General features: G+C 42.8%; 1 protein-coding gene across 1 annotated transcript in view; it reads right to left on the reverse strand.

Moving 5' to 3' along the window:
• CCHR6.PART0H7orf57 (chromosome chr6.part0 C7orf57 homolog) overlaps positions 1-17840 on the reverse strand; it is a 1417733-nt gene that overhangs the window by 198415 nt on the left and 1201478 nt on the right. The window contains exon 7 of the mRNA XM_044074768.1: positions 4307-4460. Within this exon, the coding sequence (XP_043930703.1) occupies positions 4307-4460 (154 nt within the window). The remainder of the gene's footprint in view (positions 1-4306; positions 4461-17840) is intronic.

Raw genomic sequence — 17840 nt, forward strand, 5'->3', positions numbered from 1 at the left:
TTATTATTTTTTTTTTAACCTGTAGAAGTTCCCTAATGTGCTAAACAAAAGCAGAACGGTGCTTCTGCTTCCTGTTAAAGGAGTTTCATATCTGCTGCAGCTGTTGCCAACTCCTTACAGAAACGTATAAAAAGACATTGTCTTGAATATATTTTGACTGCTGCATCTCTGTTGTAAATATTTTTTAATACTGTTCGAGAAGACTTCACCTCTTCAGAATGACTAGTTACTGCATCCACTGAAGGCTAAAATTTGTGCTTGGTAGTTGCCAACACAGAACCAGTTCATACCAAGTATGTCAGTAAGGGATGGGGTGTAAACTGGAGGGAGGCCACCGTTCTTGTCATGTTTCAGTTAAGAAGGTGACAATGGAAAGCTTTTAAAGATTTTCTTTTTAAAATTTTTTAGCTTTATATAGTTCCTTAGTTGTTGTACCCTAAACTCATGCTCTACTCAGTGAAACTTTAATTTTAATAGATTTCTTTTAAAAAAGCAAGCGTTACGTCTTGATAAAGAAACCATCATGAAAGCATGCATATCAGTGAATTTAGTTCACAAATTGTTAGAAAGCAGGAAGATTCCAGTTAGTTCAAGATCACTTTAGTAACATATGCATAAGCAACACATGCATACTAAACATGAGTAAGATAAATTATAAGAATAAGCAAAACAATTTAGGAACATAAAAACATAGTTAAAATAAATGAAAATAAACAGCACAGTTTAAACAAGATTTCACATGGTAAGTTATATAGCACGACAGGGTCTCTCAGATAAAAATGAGCTTGAAAAGGTATGTCTAAGGAGGCCTTAAAGCTGCTTAAATTTAGGGAACCTTCTCAGCTAGGCAGGCGGCATATTCTTGAAGTCCATCCATCCTCAACCCCTTTTCCCATTTTGCACATGGGGTCTGGAGGTCACTTCTGCAGTGACAATCACCTTGAGCCAAGATGTACACTGCCAGGTGGCTAGCCTTGCCACAGTAATTTACTTGCACCACTCACTTGAGCACACACACTCACCTATGGCCAATTTAGTGTCCTCAATCCACCTACTGCATATGTCTTTGGAATGTGGGAGGAAACTGGCGCACCCGGAGGAAACCCATATGACTGCACTGAGGGCATACAGCCTTTGCACAGAAGGCACCTCAGCTGAGAATCAAATTGGAAAACCTCTTGCTGTAAGATGACATTAACTGTTGCACCACCGCGGCCACCTAAACAGAACTGCGGTCCTTAAATACTAAAGGCACAAATGTTGGAGTTCTCTAGACATACCTCCATAAAAGCCATCATTCCCTGTGATGGTGACTGCTGGGGTTGGATAAGCCAGTACCAATCCAAAAGGTCTTTCAAGTAAGGGGCAAACAAAACTGTGCAAAGGTAAGAACACCATGTCCAAATCTTTGTAGATCATCCACTAACAAACTGGTAGTCAGAGCAGCTCTCGCAAATCTGGCATGATGGACCAGTGTCTTTATACTCTTGTAAGTAAACAAGCTGCAGCTGGTCAAGTTCAAAGTCAGGGTGCCACAGATATAGAGTAGTGCAGTAGTTAAAATGAGAGGAGACCAGGGTATGAACTAGTCCCTGTTGGAGGAAGACCAAGGGATAAACAGGAAATCCGCATGTGAAATGAAATGCGGAATACAGGTAATATTCCTGAGATGAAGATCTGATAACTGCTAAAAACCTTGCCCTTTAGTTAGCACAATATCTAAATTTCACACCTCTGACATGAAATTCATCTTATCCTCATAATAAGTACTACTGGTAGACAATACTGAGGCAGACAAATCCCACAAGGTGGACTATACAGCCACGGCAGCCGCCTCTGAGGCATTGAGCATCAGAAGGTTGACAACTATCCAGACATGAACACATTCCAAATTGATGACTAATTCAGTAACATTAGAAACAGATTCCTGTGAGGAGAGGTAAAGCTGGGTGCCATCACAGAGAGACTGGCAGAATAAGCCCCTCCTTCTAATAATGGCTCCAAGATGGATCTTATGTACAGTGAACCATAAAAATTTAAAAAGTAACCATCTCGAGAACCACAGGTAAAAAGGTAGGAGACAAAGTAGTTTATTCCAGCTTCTATTCTATAAGAATGGTCACCAGGGTAGGACAAAAATCAATCCAGAACCATACCTGATAAATTGCGAAACGTGTGTAATCAAACCAAAAGGATTATGAGGTCCACAGAATCAAAGACTGATGGGAGATACAGATGGACCATGAATGAATAGTGACACTGGTTTCTCACCATGAGAAGATTATTAAATACCCTTGTGAGAGTGTTTTAGCATTACAATTAGAATGGAAATTGCACTGGCATGGATTGTACAAACCATTCACTCACAAACAGGAATCCAGCTGCACTGAGACTACCTTCTGCAAAACCTTACCCAAAAGGGGGGTGATTGGGATAGGTCTATAGTTGTCCAAATCGTCAGCATTTAACCCTTCATTTTTCAGGAAAGCAATAAGTGTCTTCTTTAGCAATGATCTGGCAAAAGTACAAGTTCACCACATCTACACAGGATAAAGCCAGCCTAGTGGGATAGGCATCCCAACCACAGGAATTGGTGCACTTGTAAGACACCAAAGAGAGGAACTTGTCACAACAGGGAATAGTGAAGCCATACCAAAAACAAAGACAGAGACAAAACCCAAGGATGAGCTGCATGATCTATTGGTGTAGTACTGACCGGGCCTGACCTGACTAAGCAAGACAGATGCCAAGGAAATGTGCAGCAAAATCACATTCTTCAGATGTAAAATAGTTCCCAGTAGCCAGACATTTAATGCAGAGGACCAACCATCCAGAAAAACAAAACAAAAAAAAAAAACAGCTGGGTGGTTCATACCCAGATTTTTCTCTCCCTTACACTAGTCTAAACAGTTCCACTCCACTCAGCCATTCATATAATTCTTTGCTATCATCAGCCTCCTGCACTCCCATCGCCAACAGTACTTCATTTTCTTAGCTTGGTCTTCAGAGCAAACTAAATATTCTTCTTGAAGTTTAATCACCACCACTTACAGCCTGGAATCTATCCCTATCCTGATAGTGCTCTCCACAGTCTTTTCTGCATTAGTTAATGTCCTCTTGCAGTGTCCTTGTGATTCACCCTAGACTTTATTTCTGTCTCCACAATGTTTTTTCCCCAACATTCATACTTACTAGACTCTTTCCGTACTGTACACCATTCTTGAATCACTGTTCCTGACATATGCTATATTACATCTCCCTGCACTGAAATAATTCTGCCTCCCTTGTGTCCACACCCTGAATTTAGCCAAGTCCATATTTAATCTATGGCCCATAATTTACCACCACCCTTAGTTCTTTCTTGTTAGCAAATGCATTTATTTTATTGTCAATTCAAGATATATCTGACACAAACAAGTTGAATAAAACTGGCCCTAGGACTGAATCCTGAAGCACTCCACTGATCACCCTCAACTCCTGATTACTTACTGCTCACTAACATCCTCTGCTCCCTGTCAGTCAGCCAATTCTCCAGCCACTTTACCATACACATTCCTAGTTCATTTGCCTTTACACTCGTCAGAACTCTTTGAAGGGGGATAGTCAAAAGTATTAAGAAAAAAAATTATCTCACATTCATCTGGAATTGTTGATCATCTCAGAGACTTCTGGTCACAGAACTACAGACAGTTGGCCTGACAAGATTCCCTACAAGTTATCCTGTTGGGGCTGACCCAAAATCTTGTTTACAGTCTATCAAGCTAACCCATTAGGATCCTTTTCAAGACCTTAACAGGAATAACAGACTCAATGGCCTATTGTTCACTGCAATCTCCAGGACACCTGCCCCTTCTGCAGAAGTGCCATTAAAGACTCCTTTCATCTTTTTAATAATAGGATATATAGCCGAGTTAGTGGCTTAACTATCCCTTTTCTACACCCATGGTCACAGCTGATGTGGTCCCTGCCATCAGACTGTTACTTTTAACCAACATCAGCTGCTCTGTATACCACTGTCATTGCAGATTCAGTTCTACTATTAAGGCATCTATAACTTGGGCTGTCTCTGAGTATGTTACTCTTTACCCAACGCACAGCCAAACATATCTACACTCAAGAATTATGCAAAACTATGGCAAACACACTCATGAAACAAAAGGACAGCCTCTGTAGTGCAGCAGTTGTGCAAATGGGACAGTATTCTAGGACAGCTCAGCTTTAATTTCTGGCTAATGCACTATTTAATTTCTCAACAGCTACTAGTTTGAAGCTGCAGCTACTTTGTTTGTTTTCTGACAGCACTTACCTGTGTTGACCAAAAATGTTAAAATGTGTATCATGGGTGTCTAAACCATTTTTATTCATACTTCCTCTAAGGCCAGTTTGTCTAGTACTCTTTTTGCACACAGAACTTGCATTCTCTGTGGAGAACTCTTCCTGCTGATTAGGAAAGTTAGTTTCTGTTGAAAAAATATAGTTGTAGTAGTTAAGAACACAGAATGCTTACTTTACTCTGACCTGTATATAATACATCATTGTTTACTATATATAAATAAAAACTACAAATAAATAAGAAAAAAAATCAACCAACATAAATAACAGATATGCACTCACAATATTAGCTGATCTGCAAGAAGGCGCTCTACAAACAGTAGCTATTGGTATTTCCCCTTAAGCACCCTAGCTCGACTCACTTCTTACAAACTCCAGGTCTTGCATGGGGGGGGGGTTTCAATCTCCTTCTGTCAATATACTTCATATTAGGAAGGTATGCCCAGCCCCTGTGTTTGCAAGTTAGATGCCTGTGCACTGAATAAGCACACATGCAGGACACAAATAAAGAATACAAAATTATACGGTTGCCAACCTTACAAGAAAATCCATTAGCTGATGTTGAATGTACAAGCCATGCAAATACTGTACAACGAGATGGGTGAAATGGTAATATGTTTCCAGGATGCAAAACATAATGCCATTCGCAATCTACTTGGACAAGAACTGCTTAACCACAACAAGCCTTCCCACATTAATACAATACAAATAAACGGTTTAATTCAGGCACCTTTTTCAGACAGAACCTGATCTGATTCCCAAGGGCTTTTCTCCTTGGTATTTTTCCCAGAAAGAAAAAAGTGGACTAGTTTAATGACAGCCCTGACACTAATTTCAGAAACAAATTTGGGCTAATCTTAAGGGGCACCCAATTGTAGGGGGATACCAAATAGGATTCCGTACTAACAACATGCTGAAAGTCAGAGCCCCTATAAGCAGAAATGATGGTCACCAAGAAAAGCATCTTCTAATAAATACACCAGAACCATCAAACAATCTGGTCTGAACTTGAGCTTACCAGTTCTGGACATTAGAATATACTTCTACTTTGGCTACACTTGTGATGCCTGGAAAAGTTCCAGAAAGACAAGAGGATCTACAATAGTTGGAATAACCAGTGGTGGAACTGGCTGTCACTCCAAATAGAGGGGGAATTCCCTTGGTTTATAGTGAGGGATGTTCATTTGCTGCCACAAACTTATTATCCTGTAACCAACCTCTTCTTGGCCATCCTAAGAGTGAAAATGATGAGTTATAGTCTTTCTGTTCTGAATTTTATTAGAAGAAATGGAATCAAGGTTCACCCAGTGAGGGGGAGTACGTACAAGCACTGCCTTCCTCTGCATTTATCAGTTAAGCACAAACACAGGAGGACTCTACTTTCCTTTTCTGGTAACCAGGTAGGCCTCCCAGATGCCTTATTATTTTTTAGATTGTTTGCACATGTTGTCTTCATCCTCAACTCCAAAAGAAGGCTGGAAATGGAGTTAAGGGAGTCTTACCAGCACGACCACCTTCCCCAGAGTATGAGTGATTGTAAAAGAGATGACCCAGTGTGCAGTCCACATCCAAACCTACTTCATTTGAAAAGAGGATACAAATAAGTGCCTTCATTTTTGTTTATGTTTCATACTGTCACATGGTTATAAGACTGGTGCACAAAAGATTCTGGTCTCAACTCCTTCTACAGAGCGTGGAGGGCAAGGAATACAAACCATAGCTTCAGCAGGTTTATGTGAAGATCTCCTTTCCTAAGGTGCCATTTTCACTACACTAGGGAGGAGCCAGGTAGGTTCCTTAATAAACTACCAAGTCAACAGTCAAAAGGATTTGCAACTGGATCTGCTGTAGGAAGGCCAACCCCAACATGAGATTTAAAGGAGAGAATCCACAACTCCAGAGCCTCAAAAAAGGGTTCTGACAACAGCATGGATATAAGACTGTGATGACTTCTGCTGCTACTGGTATCTCACCATTCACTGAAGTACCCCAATCAGCAGGTGGAAAAATGTGATGGTGAAGAGTGGCTACCACAAGGTGAAGTGTCCATGCTTTTACCCATCTCTACCTTCAAACAAGTTGCCAGTGTAATGCCTTTCTGGGCTCTGGGGGTCCTCTTTTTGTGCAGGAATAAGTGACTTTAATAGTATCCAAATAAATTCCCATTAATAAAATCCTCTGTGCTAGACTAAGGGTGGAGTTCTCCAGGTTTAAGTGTATTTCCAGGGCCTACAGCCAGGAGCCAAAACAAGGTCAGCTAAAAAACACTATTCTATAAGTTCATTTGGATGCCAAATGCCCACTTATGAGAACACAAAAATGTCCATCTCATGCGAGACCTTCCCCACTATGGCTAGTATATTGTTTATTACCACGAATATGGAAGAAAAACCAAATTGATGCAACCTGTAATGAAAGTTGAGACTATCCAAAGTGAGCAGAATGGACTCCATGTGTGGATACTAGACTCTAATGTACAAGAAAGAATCTATCATGTGAACTGACACCATTCAGGTGTCTCATTATAGTAACTGGCAGTACCCCTTGCTGCACCACCCTCTGAAATCTGACATATCAGATGTGGTACTTGAAGTTACTGACATCCAAACTTAGGTGAAATCCTATCATCCCTTTCAAAATAAAGGCAGCATGGGAAAAAAAAACCTCTGCCTCTCTTTCTGAAGGAGGTAAAATCTCTATGATCCCTATGGAATATATATTATGCATCTGTTCCAGGAGCTCTGTGGAGAGGATCTGGCCCTTTAGCGGAGATCTTTCTAGGGAAAAACCTAGCAGTTTTAAGACATGGTCACTTAACACCATGCATGGAACTTACAAGTGTTTTAGAACCAGACAGGAGGAGATGGCAACCACACACACAACAATCCCAGTCCCACACAGACCTACCACAACTGCAAACCAAACACATAAAAATACAAAGACATACTCGGAGGCTCTAATAAAAAACTTACCAAAACAACAGAGGCTCCCAAAACAGACATCCAAAAATCCACCACCTCAAAACAAAACACATGCAACACATACTTCAATAAATCAGTGTGTCGACCAATCGCAGCCCTTAAGGCCAAACACCTTGCCTGATACACTAGTAATAGGTGACTCCATAGTCAGACACACTGATGTCCCACTGACCAGGCTGAACAAGGAGAAGGTGACTGTGAGCTGTCTATCGGGAGCTAGGATCCGCCACATAACACACGCACTCAGGTCACTCCAAAGCAAGTACAAATATGACTCCGTCATTGTCCATGCTGGTGTGAATGACCTGAGACGTACCTCCCTGGACTACATGAAAAGAGACAGAGGAGCTCTCCGATTATGTAGCCCAGGCTGGTATGACCCTGACCCTGAGCAGCATCTTGCCCTCACCAAAAATGATACCACAATACAAAGACAAGATGATCAGCTTTACCAATTGGCTCAAGTACTGGTGTCATTCTAAGGGGATCCAATGTCTGTCTGCCTGGGATGATTTGGACAAGCCATACTGCTTCGCAAGGGATGGCTTACACCTGTCACCACTGGGCTTACGGATATTGGCTAAGGCTCTTGCCACCCCCATAGTGCCTTTTTTAGGCAAGGCTCAAAAGACAAACCCACCTCCTTAGAAAACAAAAAAGGAAAAAAACTAAGGGTAATGCTGCTCAACGCCAGAAGTCTAAATCTCAAGATGCATGCACTTGATGCACTCCTCAGCATGGAGAACATCGACGTCTGTGCAGTAACCGAAACCGGGTTCAATGCTCCTGAGAGCACCCCAGCGCTACCAGGCTATACCTCGTATCATGCTTTTCGGCCCCAAAACCCGAGCCAAACCACAAATGGAGGGGGAGTGTCCATATTCATAAAGGACACCCACACCTCCAGGTTAGTAGCAACACATGAAGCATCAGAGACCATACAGGTGCAACTAACCATAGGCAAAACTGCTATACAACTGGTAGCATGTTACAGACCACCCTCCCAATCTCAAGAACCCCACTCAGCCTTCCTGAAGACATTGGAGGATATGAATGTATCACAAAATACCATCATACTGGGAGACTTCAACTACCCAAACATAGATTGGGTACATTATTCTAGCCCTAATATCCTAGCCCAAAGGTTCCTGGAATTCATAAATTCAAATGCACTGGAACAACTAGTCACCTCTCCCACTAGGGGAGATAATATACTAGACCTGATCATCACAAACATGGGGACAAAATGCTCCACACCATAAGTATACCCCTCACTAGTGAGATCTGACCACAAACTAATCACCCTGGATATACATATCCCACCTCCACCCCAGCACAAAAGACCACAGTGAAAAACTTCTCAAAAGCAGACTTCACTCTTCTTAAGACTGAGATGGTATCCTTTAAGCCCACTGTGCCAGTGGATACCACATCCCACAATGCCGAATCCTTCACAAATGCTTTCTATGGACATCTCCAAGAATGCATGGATCATGCAATCCCAAACAAATCCAAGTCCCTCTCCACCAAATGTAAGCGTCCTGTCTGGTGGACCTCAGCCATAAACAAATTGTATAACAAAAGAAGGAAGCTACTGCACGTCAGAGCGAAATCCCATGAAGGGAAGACATCTCTGATCAACATTAGCAGAAAACTACGTTCTCTCATAAAAACATCCAAGGCAAATTTTGAGAGAAAAATCGCTAAGGACACTAAAGATAACCACAAAGCCTTCTTCAGCTATGTTAGAAACCTGGGCGGAAACCCTCAGATATGCTCAGAGTTGGTTCACAACAACAAAAAATACACTGAACCTACAGATATTGCCAACATTCTGGCTGACAGGTTCAGTGCAAATTTCTCCCCTCCTTCACCCCCAAAAGAAGAAATACTTATCCCAGCTGAATGTAATCTCCCTGTCATCTCAGATGTCCAAGTGAGAACCGCCCTAAACAAAGCAAAAAATACAGCATCAATGGGACCTGACGGTATCCCGGGGTGCGTGTTACGTGAACTCCAAGAGGAGCTAAACCCACACATAAAAATGCTATTTAACCTTAGCCTTACTGGGATATGTACCTGAACACTGGCGTACAGCAATAGTGGTCCCACTCCACAAGGGGGGGTGCCTCTACAGACCCTGGAAACTACCGCCCCATAAGCTTAACTAGCCTGGTCTGCAAAGCTATGGAAAGAATCATTATGGAACTCAAACAGAGACATAGGGGACCTACAGACACTTGACCCCACCCAGTTTGGCTTTGTAAAGGGCAGATCCTGCCTTTTAAACCTGGTTGACTTTCGAAACAGTCACTAGAGCCATTGATGAGGGCAAAGCAGTCCATACAGCATACCTGGACTTGGCTAAGGCCTTCGACACAATACCCCACTCAGGCATCATAGATAAGCTAAACAGCTTAAAAGTTAACCCTTATGTCACTAGATGGGTTGCAAACTGGCTAAAGGACAGAACCCATAAAGTTAAAATCGCTGGAGTAATGTCAGACTCAAAGCCAGTCACAAGTGGTGTCCCACAGGGATCTGTCCTGGGATCCCTCTTGTTCGGCATTTATTTCTCAGATGTTAAAGCAAACATGGGAGGGCTGTGGCTGACCAAGTTCGCAGATGACTGCAAACTAGGCGCCATAGTCGATACACCAGCATTCACACACATCCTACAAAAAGGTCTCACTGAAACGGACAACTGGTGCCGTAGTCACGGCCTTAAACTAAATGCCAAAAAATGTATAGTCATCCCTTTTGGAAAAAACAAAGTACCCACAAATTATCACATAGACAGCAACCCACTGAGTACGGAAAAAGTGGGACCCAAGTAGACAGCGACCTCTCATTTGACACCTACGTTGCCAAAGTGGTTAGAAAAACATTCTACCTTGCACACCTCATCATGAAGGGATTCAACTCCAGATCCAAGGATGTCATTGTAACCCTATATTCCTCCCTCATCAGACCCATGATCGAGTACAATGCCCCATTTGGTATGTACCTCACCTGGCATTTGCAACAGCTGGAGAGACCACAAAAGTACCTCACCAAAAGGATCAAGGGTCTCCAACATATATCTTATTCTGCCAGACTAAAGAAACTTCAGCTCTATTCAATAGCATACCGCCTGCTCAGAGGTGATCTCTGCCTGACGTACAGGGCCATGCCCAATCAGGATCTGATGGATATGCTCCACCTCAAAAAATCCAAATCCATCAGGACCACGAGAGCTAAAGACGTAAACCTTGGCACAAGTATGAATAGGACATGCTGGAGGGATAGATTCATAACCCAGAGGCTTCCCATGCTTTGGAACAGGATCCCATTTCATATTAGGCAGAGCCCCTCACTGACTCTCAAGAGAAATCTTGAGGAGTGGATGGGAGATCGTAAGTTTACCCCAGGGGTCACATCTGTGTCACTGCTAGACAGGGGCACAGTAAACTAATTCTATTATACAAGGGGACCTTCATTGTGTCACTACTAGACAGAGGCACAGTATTCTAGATTTATTCTGTACATTTTCGTACCATTTCACGGGGTGGCAAAAGCCACATCACTATGGCTAGGCTTACAAATGCCCCAGGGCAGATAACCTAGTACTATACTATGAAACTATGAAACCTTCTACACATTCTGCCTCCTATGAAGTTTTGAAGGCAGTAGCACAGGGTCAAAAACTGCTTGATGCTTGGGCACTTATCTTACTATACAAGGATGCTTCTTTTAAGGAATTGGACTGACCTAGAAGCATTAGAAGCTGAAGGTGGGGTATCAAAGACACCCTCTGATGTGGTTGATATCAGTTTCCTCTTTTGCAGGTCTGCAGCCACGTCTTTTGAAGTTTGCCCAAACAAGCCCTTCCAAGAAAAAAGTTTTTCCAGGATTGCAGTCTCACTGCATTCTTAAAGGATGCAAGCCTGCTCTAAACATAGCATCATCACATCCAAAATTACAGTGGGTTATGTGAATTCCCATTGATACTGATGCCATAAAGATCTTTTTATAGAGGATACTTGACCCTAGTATAATGAAGCTACATCAGTTATAGAGCCTGGCCCATGAGAGAGGACTGGAACTGGGAAAGAGAGTTAAAGGATGAAAGACTCAAAATGGCAGAAGTAATCCTCTGCTGCATGTCCAAAGCTTTGAATGTCTTATTTGGTAGCAAAATGGATAGGTGATGTGGCCTAAGGGACTTATGCCTGACTGACAAATTCACATATCATAGGAGGTTATCAGGCTATCGACCCGGAGGTCATTTCAAGCCTAGCCATTTCATCTCAATGCACTACCATAGATACGTTAGTCAATACCCAAGACTGTATTTAGTAATGACTGCCCATGTCCAGGAAGGGTTGTGGGCTCTATCTCTGGTAAGAATTTACAGTGCCCCATCCACTTGTTCAGATTCCTTTTGAATAGCGTCATTGAGGTGCTCTGCTTTACATGAACTGGCAGCCAATACCAAAGACATGGCAGTCACTGGGAGACATCAGTCCCTCCAACATGCCATATTTAGATTCCTGGAATGGGTAGCTCTAGTCCCACTTGATTTATAGATGTGCAGCAAATTCATTAGGTTTGTGTTGGAGATTGCTCTGCAAGCCAGGCATAAGTCTCCCCGAAGAAGTCTATACGATACTGAATATAATGAGAGACTTTAGTCGGTCTGTGTAAGGCACGTGCTGGAGTCCCTTGATTTTCTTAGTTAGAAACCTGTGAAGTCTCTCCATTTGATGCAGGTGCTTTGTATAGTACATGCCGAAAAGGGCATTGTACTCAATTATGGGCCTGATTAGTGACGATAGAGAGGTTATAACCTCCTTTGCTAATCAAGTGTGCTATGTAAAAAGCCTTCCTTACTACAGTAGGCATATGGTGGTCAAAGTTAAGGTCACAGTCTACGTGTGATCCCAGATTTCTTACCACTTCGTATGTACATGGAGTATTCTTGTTAATTTGATAGTGTAAAGTGACACTGTATTTACCAAAGGGAATGATAATGCATTTCTTTGCATTCAGTTTGACACCGTGACTAAGACACCAGTCGTTGGTCTGCTAAGACCATCCTGAAGTATACGGACATAATTTGGAGATTCAATAATTGCACCCAGTTTGCAGTTGTCCACAAACTGGTTCAGTCACCGCCCCTTAGTTTTGGCCTGAACTTCTGAGAAGTATATACCAAACATTGGGGGTCCCAGCACTAACCCTTGTGGCACCCTGCTAGTGACAGGTCTTCTGGCTAATGTGGAGTCACCCACTTTGATAGTCTGTGACTGGTTTGTGAGCCAGTTGGTAACGCATCTTACAACAAAGGGGATTACATTCAGTTTGCTAAGTTTATTGGTAATGCCTGAGTGTGGACCTCGGGCCTTTGCCAAGTTGAGGCATGCTGTCTGCACCAATTTGCCTTTGTCAATGGCCCTAGCACATTCTGTTAGATTGTCATTCCACTGACATCAGGGCTTTGTAGAAGGCATCAGCTTTTTCTGAAGAAAATAATCGGAGTGTCTCTGGACCACATGAATGTTTTATATCTTCTTGAGTGAAAAGTCAGAGCTCCTACAGATCAGCCAGCAGAAGAACTTAAAAATTCAAGTGTCTCTCTGAAAGAGGAGGTGATCTACAGATGAGTACCAGATAGGAAGTATCATTATAATTGTCAGTATCAGAAACAAGGACCTCAGGATCCTTCAAATCCTCTACTTAGTGTGGACTACAGGAAAGGAAACACTTCCCTACCCCAAGCTCAAAAAGGGTCAGCCTATTCTCATACACTGCTAATGGAAATGAGCAAATGGCTCACACTGTGTATCAGGTGGTGGAACTCAAGTATTCTAAAGGCAATAACAAGTCAAGAGAGCTCTATGGGAGGCCTTCCAGGGTGATAAACTATTCTCCACAATGGTGCGTTCCCCATCATCAGTCAAACACTAAACAAGACATAACGGGAAGAAGGAGCACAGGCAACAGACTTCAACAAAAAAATGTGAGTTCAAAGCTAGGAATGAGCATGAACAAGAAGACCCACAGATGTTATTTAATATCTCTTTCCAAGTCTTTTCACTTCAATCAGTTTTAGTCAAATTAAGAGAATCTGAACTGACTAAAAAACAGGTTTAGGCAACAAGCCATTTTCAAGTTAAGCAACAGAATAGTTTAACAATGGCAAACATCAAAGGTTTCAAAGCATAAAAAGGAGTACATTAAAAAATTACATAGCAGGGCAGTAGGCGTATCAGGCAGAAGGGACAGGATGGAAAAATTCTGTGAATACATTAGGTAGTAGGGAAGAGGCGTCTAGATTCATAAAAATGTTGATAATACAATTTTCAGGCAGTCAAACATCAGGTTTTCAAAAAAGTACTTTCAAGCAGCATCTTACAAGAAACTTAATAACAAAGCATTTGAGTTAGCAGTGCACATTAAGGCATTAAATCTATAACAGCTTTTGCTATACAGCAACCTTTCCATTTCAACAGTTATGCATCTTTTTGCCTTTTATTTTCACATTTTGTTCAAGCAGCATCCCCTTTCTAGACAGCCCCATTTGATCTAGACTAACTCAAATGTTCAGATGAGTATCTTCAGTTTACATCCTAAATACATTTTTATACTTAGCCAGGTACCAATACTGATCTACTGCAATAGACCAAGTTATATGGGTTATATCCAGCTAAGGATATGAGAGCTGGCTAGCTTCCAAAGCTTCAGGTCACCATCCATGTGCCCGATTAGACAGCTCAATCTGAACTGACTAAAGACAGGTTTAGGCAACAAGCCCTTCAAAGCTTTCATGACAGCTGAGAGAAGGAAGATAAGTTCTGAGTGGACATTGCTAGGAAAAGCAAAAACTCACATCCACACCCTGGCATAAAAATGCACCAAAAAACAAGAGAGCAGAGGGAATGGCTACTGCAGTGCCAGTCATGCAAACATCTATTGTTATAGTAACTTTACTTAAACAACTGCACTTTGTTCAGCTATATGAGTAGATTACTATAGCTTAGAACATCTGGGAGGTGGAAGGGGAAGCGTCCAGGAACCCCTGGAAAATAGTCCTAGCAAAGTCTGACCCAGATCTGGAAAAGGAATGTGGCTTGCACTGCTTTGTAAAAGTATGTACAAAGAACTATGTAGCTGCTTCACAAACACTTTGAGTCCAACCCTTTTGAAAAAGTCATAGATGAAGCCAAGGCCCTGGTGAAGTGTGCTTTGACCTTGGCTGGAAACCTTTTGTTGGGATAGGAATAACAAAAGGTAATAGCCCGAGACAACCATTTGGAAATGGTCTGCTTTGACACATGCTGTCCATTCTTCTTACCTTAAAGAAATAAATAATTGATCCAAAATCTGAAAGATTTGACTCTAAAAAGATAGTAGCAGAGGAGTCTGTGGACATCCAAGGTATGGAGTTCCCTTTCTCCCTCATTTTCAGGTTCAGAAAAGAAAATGAGGAGATGGATAGCTTGGTGTAAAGTAAACTTGGATACCACTTTAGGCATAAAAGAGGGATTAGCTCTCAAAGAAACTTTATCGCTCTGGAAAATGAGATAAGGTTCACTCACAATAAGAGCTTACAACTCAGACACCCTTCTTGCAGAATTCAAAGCAATCAGTAAAGCTGTTTTCCATGTTAAGAACCTCGTCAGCCAAGTTCAAATACAAAAAGAAGTTATGTACCTACCATAATGTTCCATGTTAGTTGTCTTCATCTCGCCTTCTTTCATGCTGGTTGGGATCGGAGCCAATCCTCGGCTCCGACTCGGCCATCTTCAATAGCTGTTTACTGGCATGAGGTTACCCCTTATCTCATGATGCCTAGCGGTAGCTACCCAGATCTCATTTGAAATAGCTAACCCAGACACAGCTATAGGAAGAAACCCCTCCAAACAAATGGTTAAACATACCTGTTCTACTGTCTAAGTCAGTAAAGGAAACAAACCAGCAAACACTCAGCCAGTGAAAATTTGAACTCCTCTCAGTTCAACAGGATAGGGGGATGGAGGGGGGGACGCAAGAAAGAAGGCGAGATGAAGACAACTAACATGGAACGTTATGGTAGGTACATAACTTCTTTATGTTAAGTTGTCAATCTCGCCTTCGTTCTTGCTGGTTGGGACAGCGTCCCTAACACCTACAATCCTGGGTAGCTCATTGGAACAGACTCTTCAGAACAGTGGAACCAAAGCTAGCTCTACTTCTGGAGACCACATCCAACTTGTAATGAGAAATAAAGGTATGAGGATTTGCCCACGTAGCGGCAGCACAGATAGAGTCCATGGGCAACCTAGACTGGAATCCTACAGACATGGCTAAAGCCCTGGTAGAATGACCTTTCGGTTTGATTGGCAAGTCGGTAGATAAAGGTAATGATATGAGACAACCACCTGGATAAGGTCACTTTGGAAACTGGGAGACTCTGTTTGCCCCGAGCATAGGAAAGGAAAGGAAAAGTTGGTCCGACTTCCTTGTATCCTTCGTCCTATGCAGATAGAAACGCAACTGTCTATGAACATCCAATTGATGTAACTTGTATTCTGCCTTGTTGGTGTGGTCAGGGAAAAACACAGGTAGGTCTATAGATTGATTCAAATTGTTTTCTGAGCAGACCTTTGGAAGAAAAGGAGGATTAGTCCTCAGAGCAACCCTGTCCTTATGAAATACTAATTATGGAGGACGGACGGATAGTGCCTGAAGTTCAGAGACACGTCTGGCTGAAGTAATAGCTACCAGAAAGAGTCTTCCAAGATAGAAACTTAACAGAGCAGGAAGCTGCCTGTTCAAAAGGGGATATAATTAATGAGGTTAGTACCACATTAAGGTCCCAAGTAGGAGGGGGATCTCTCACTGGGGGGGTCTAAGGAGAGTAGCCCCTCTTAGAAACGCTTTACATAGCTTATGAGACATAATGCTGGCATTAGAAAAACCGACATGAAAATTTGAAATGGCCACTAATTGAACCCTGATTGTAGCAGAAGTGGACCCTGAATTAAGGATTTCTGTTAGGAACTCCAAGATCTCATGGATAGGGTGCTGTGAAGGGATCTAAATTTCTATCCTCTGCCCAACAAGAAAAATGTTAAAATTTACTAGCGTAAGTCCTTCTAGTGGCCGACTTATGGGAGGAAACAATAATGTCGCGAACGGCTGGGGAAATACTGGGAAGCCTGGCTAAGGTTGGAAGTGGAGCAACCAAGCTGTGAGCTGGAGCGTTTGAAGGGATTGATGCAGCCCACCTGATTGATGAATCAGTAGGTCTGGAATCGGATCCAGAGTCCAAGGCCGCTCAAGAAGGTAATGGTGCAGAAAAGGGAACCATATCTGTCGAGGCCAGTAGGGGGCAATGAGGACCATTTTGCAACTCAACGACATAGCTTTCTGAATGAGTTTCGGTATCAGGGGAAACGGAGGGAAGGCATAAAGAAGTCCCTGAGGCCAATCTTGGACTAGAGCATCTCTGGGAGGGTGACCAGAAAGTGGAAGAAGGGAGAAGTAGCTGCTGCATTTGCTGTTGAAGGGGGTGGCAAAAAGGTCGCAGCAAGGTTGACCCCATTTGCGGAAGATTAAATCCGCAACTACCTGATTCAGAGACCACTCATGAGGCATGAGAATAGCTCTGCTGAGCCTGTCCGCTATGACGTTGGACGTCCCAGGGATGTGCGTTGCAATCAGAAATTGTTGGGAGGAAATTGCCCATTGCCAGAGTCTGAGGGCTTCTCAACATAGGGGGTAGGACCTGGATCCCCCCTGCTTGTTGATGTACCACACCACTGACATGTTGTCGGTTTGAATTGCAATGGTCCCCGAAGGAAGAGAGTCCTGAAGAGCTTGCAACGCTAGGAGCACGGCTCTCATCTCTAGGACATTTATATGCAGATGGTACTCGTGAGCCTGCCAAGTGCCCTGGACTGTCCTTCTCTAATAATGCCCCCCCACCCTATCAGGGAGGAGTCTGTGGTAACTGTAGCAACCGGAGGAGGCTGAATGAAGGGTCTGCCCTGAATCACTAGTGGGGAGACCATCCACCAGGAAAGGTGTCTTTTGCATGCTTCTGTGATGATGATCATGTGAGACATGGGGAGCTGTTGAAAGGACCACTGCGTGAACAGAAGCCACTGCAGGATTCTCATGTGGAAGCGGGCCAGGGGCATCAGAAGAATTGCTGCTGCCATAGAACCTAGAGTCTGAAGGACGTACCTGACTTGCACTCTTTTGCATTGCATGAGGACATGAACCTGCTGGCGAATAGTGGACACCCTGTCCAAGGGTAGCTTTGCGGACATGCTCCTTGTATTGAAGTCTGCTCCTACACAAGTAATAGATTGACAGGGAAACAAGGCAGATTTTTGGAAATTTATGGTAATGCCTAGCTGGGAGCAAATTGAGATTGTATAGTCCCTGGCTTGAAGGAGTTGATGCCTGGTAGCAGCAGTAAGGAGCCAGTCGTCTAGATAGGGAAACACCTGGAATCCTTGACGCCTCAGGTGAGCCGTGACCACTGCCATACATTTG

Source organism: Protopterus annectens, chromosome 6.part0, assembly GCF_019279795.1.
Source record: "Protopterus annectens isolate FY-2018-M chromosome 6.part0, PAN1.0, whole genome shotgun sequence".
Taxonomy (NCBI): Eukaryota; Metazoa; Chordata; order Ceratodontiformes; family Protopteridae; genus Protopterus; species Protopterus annectens.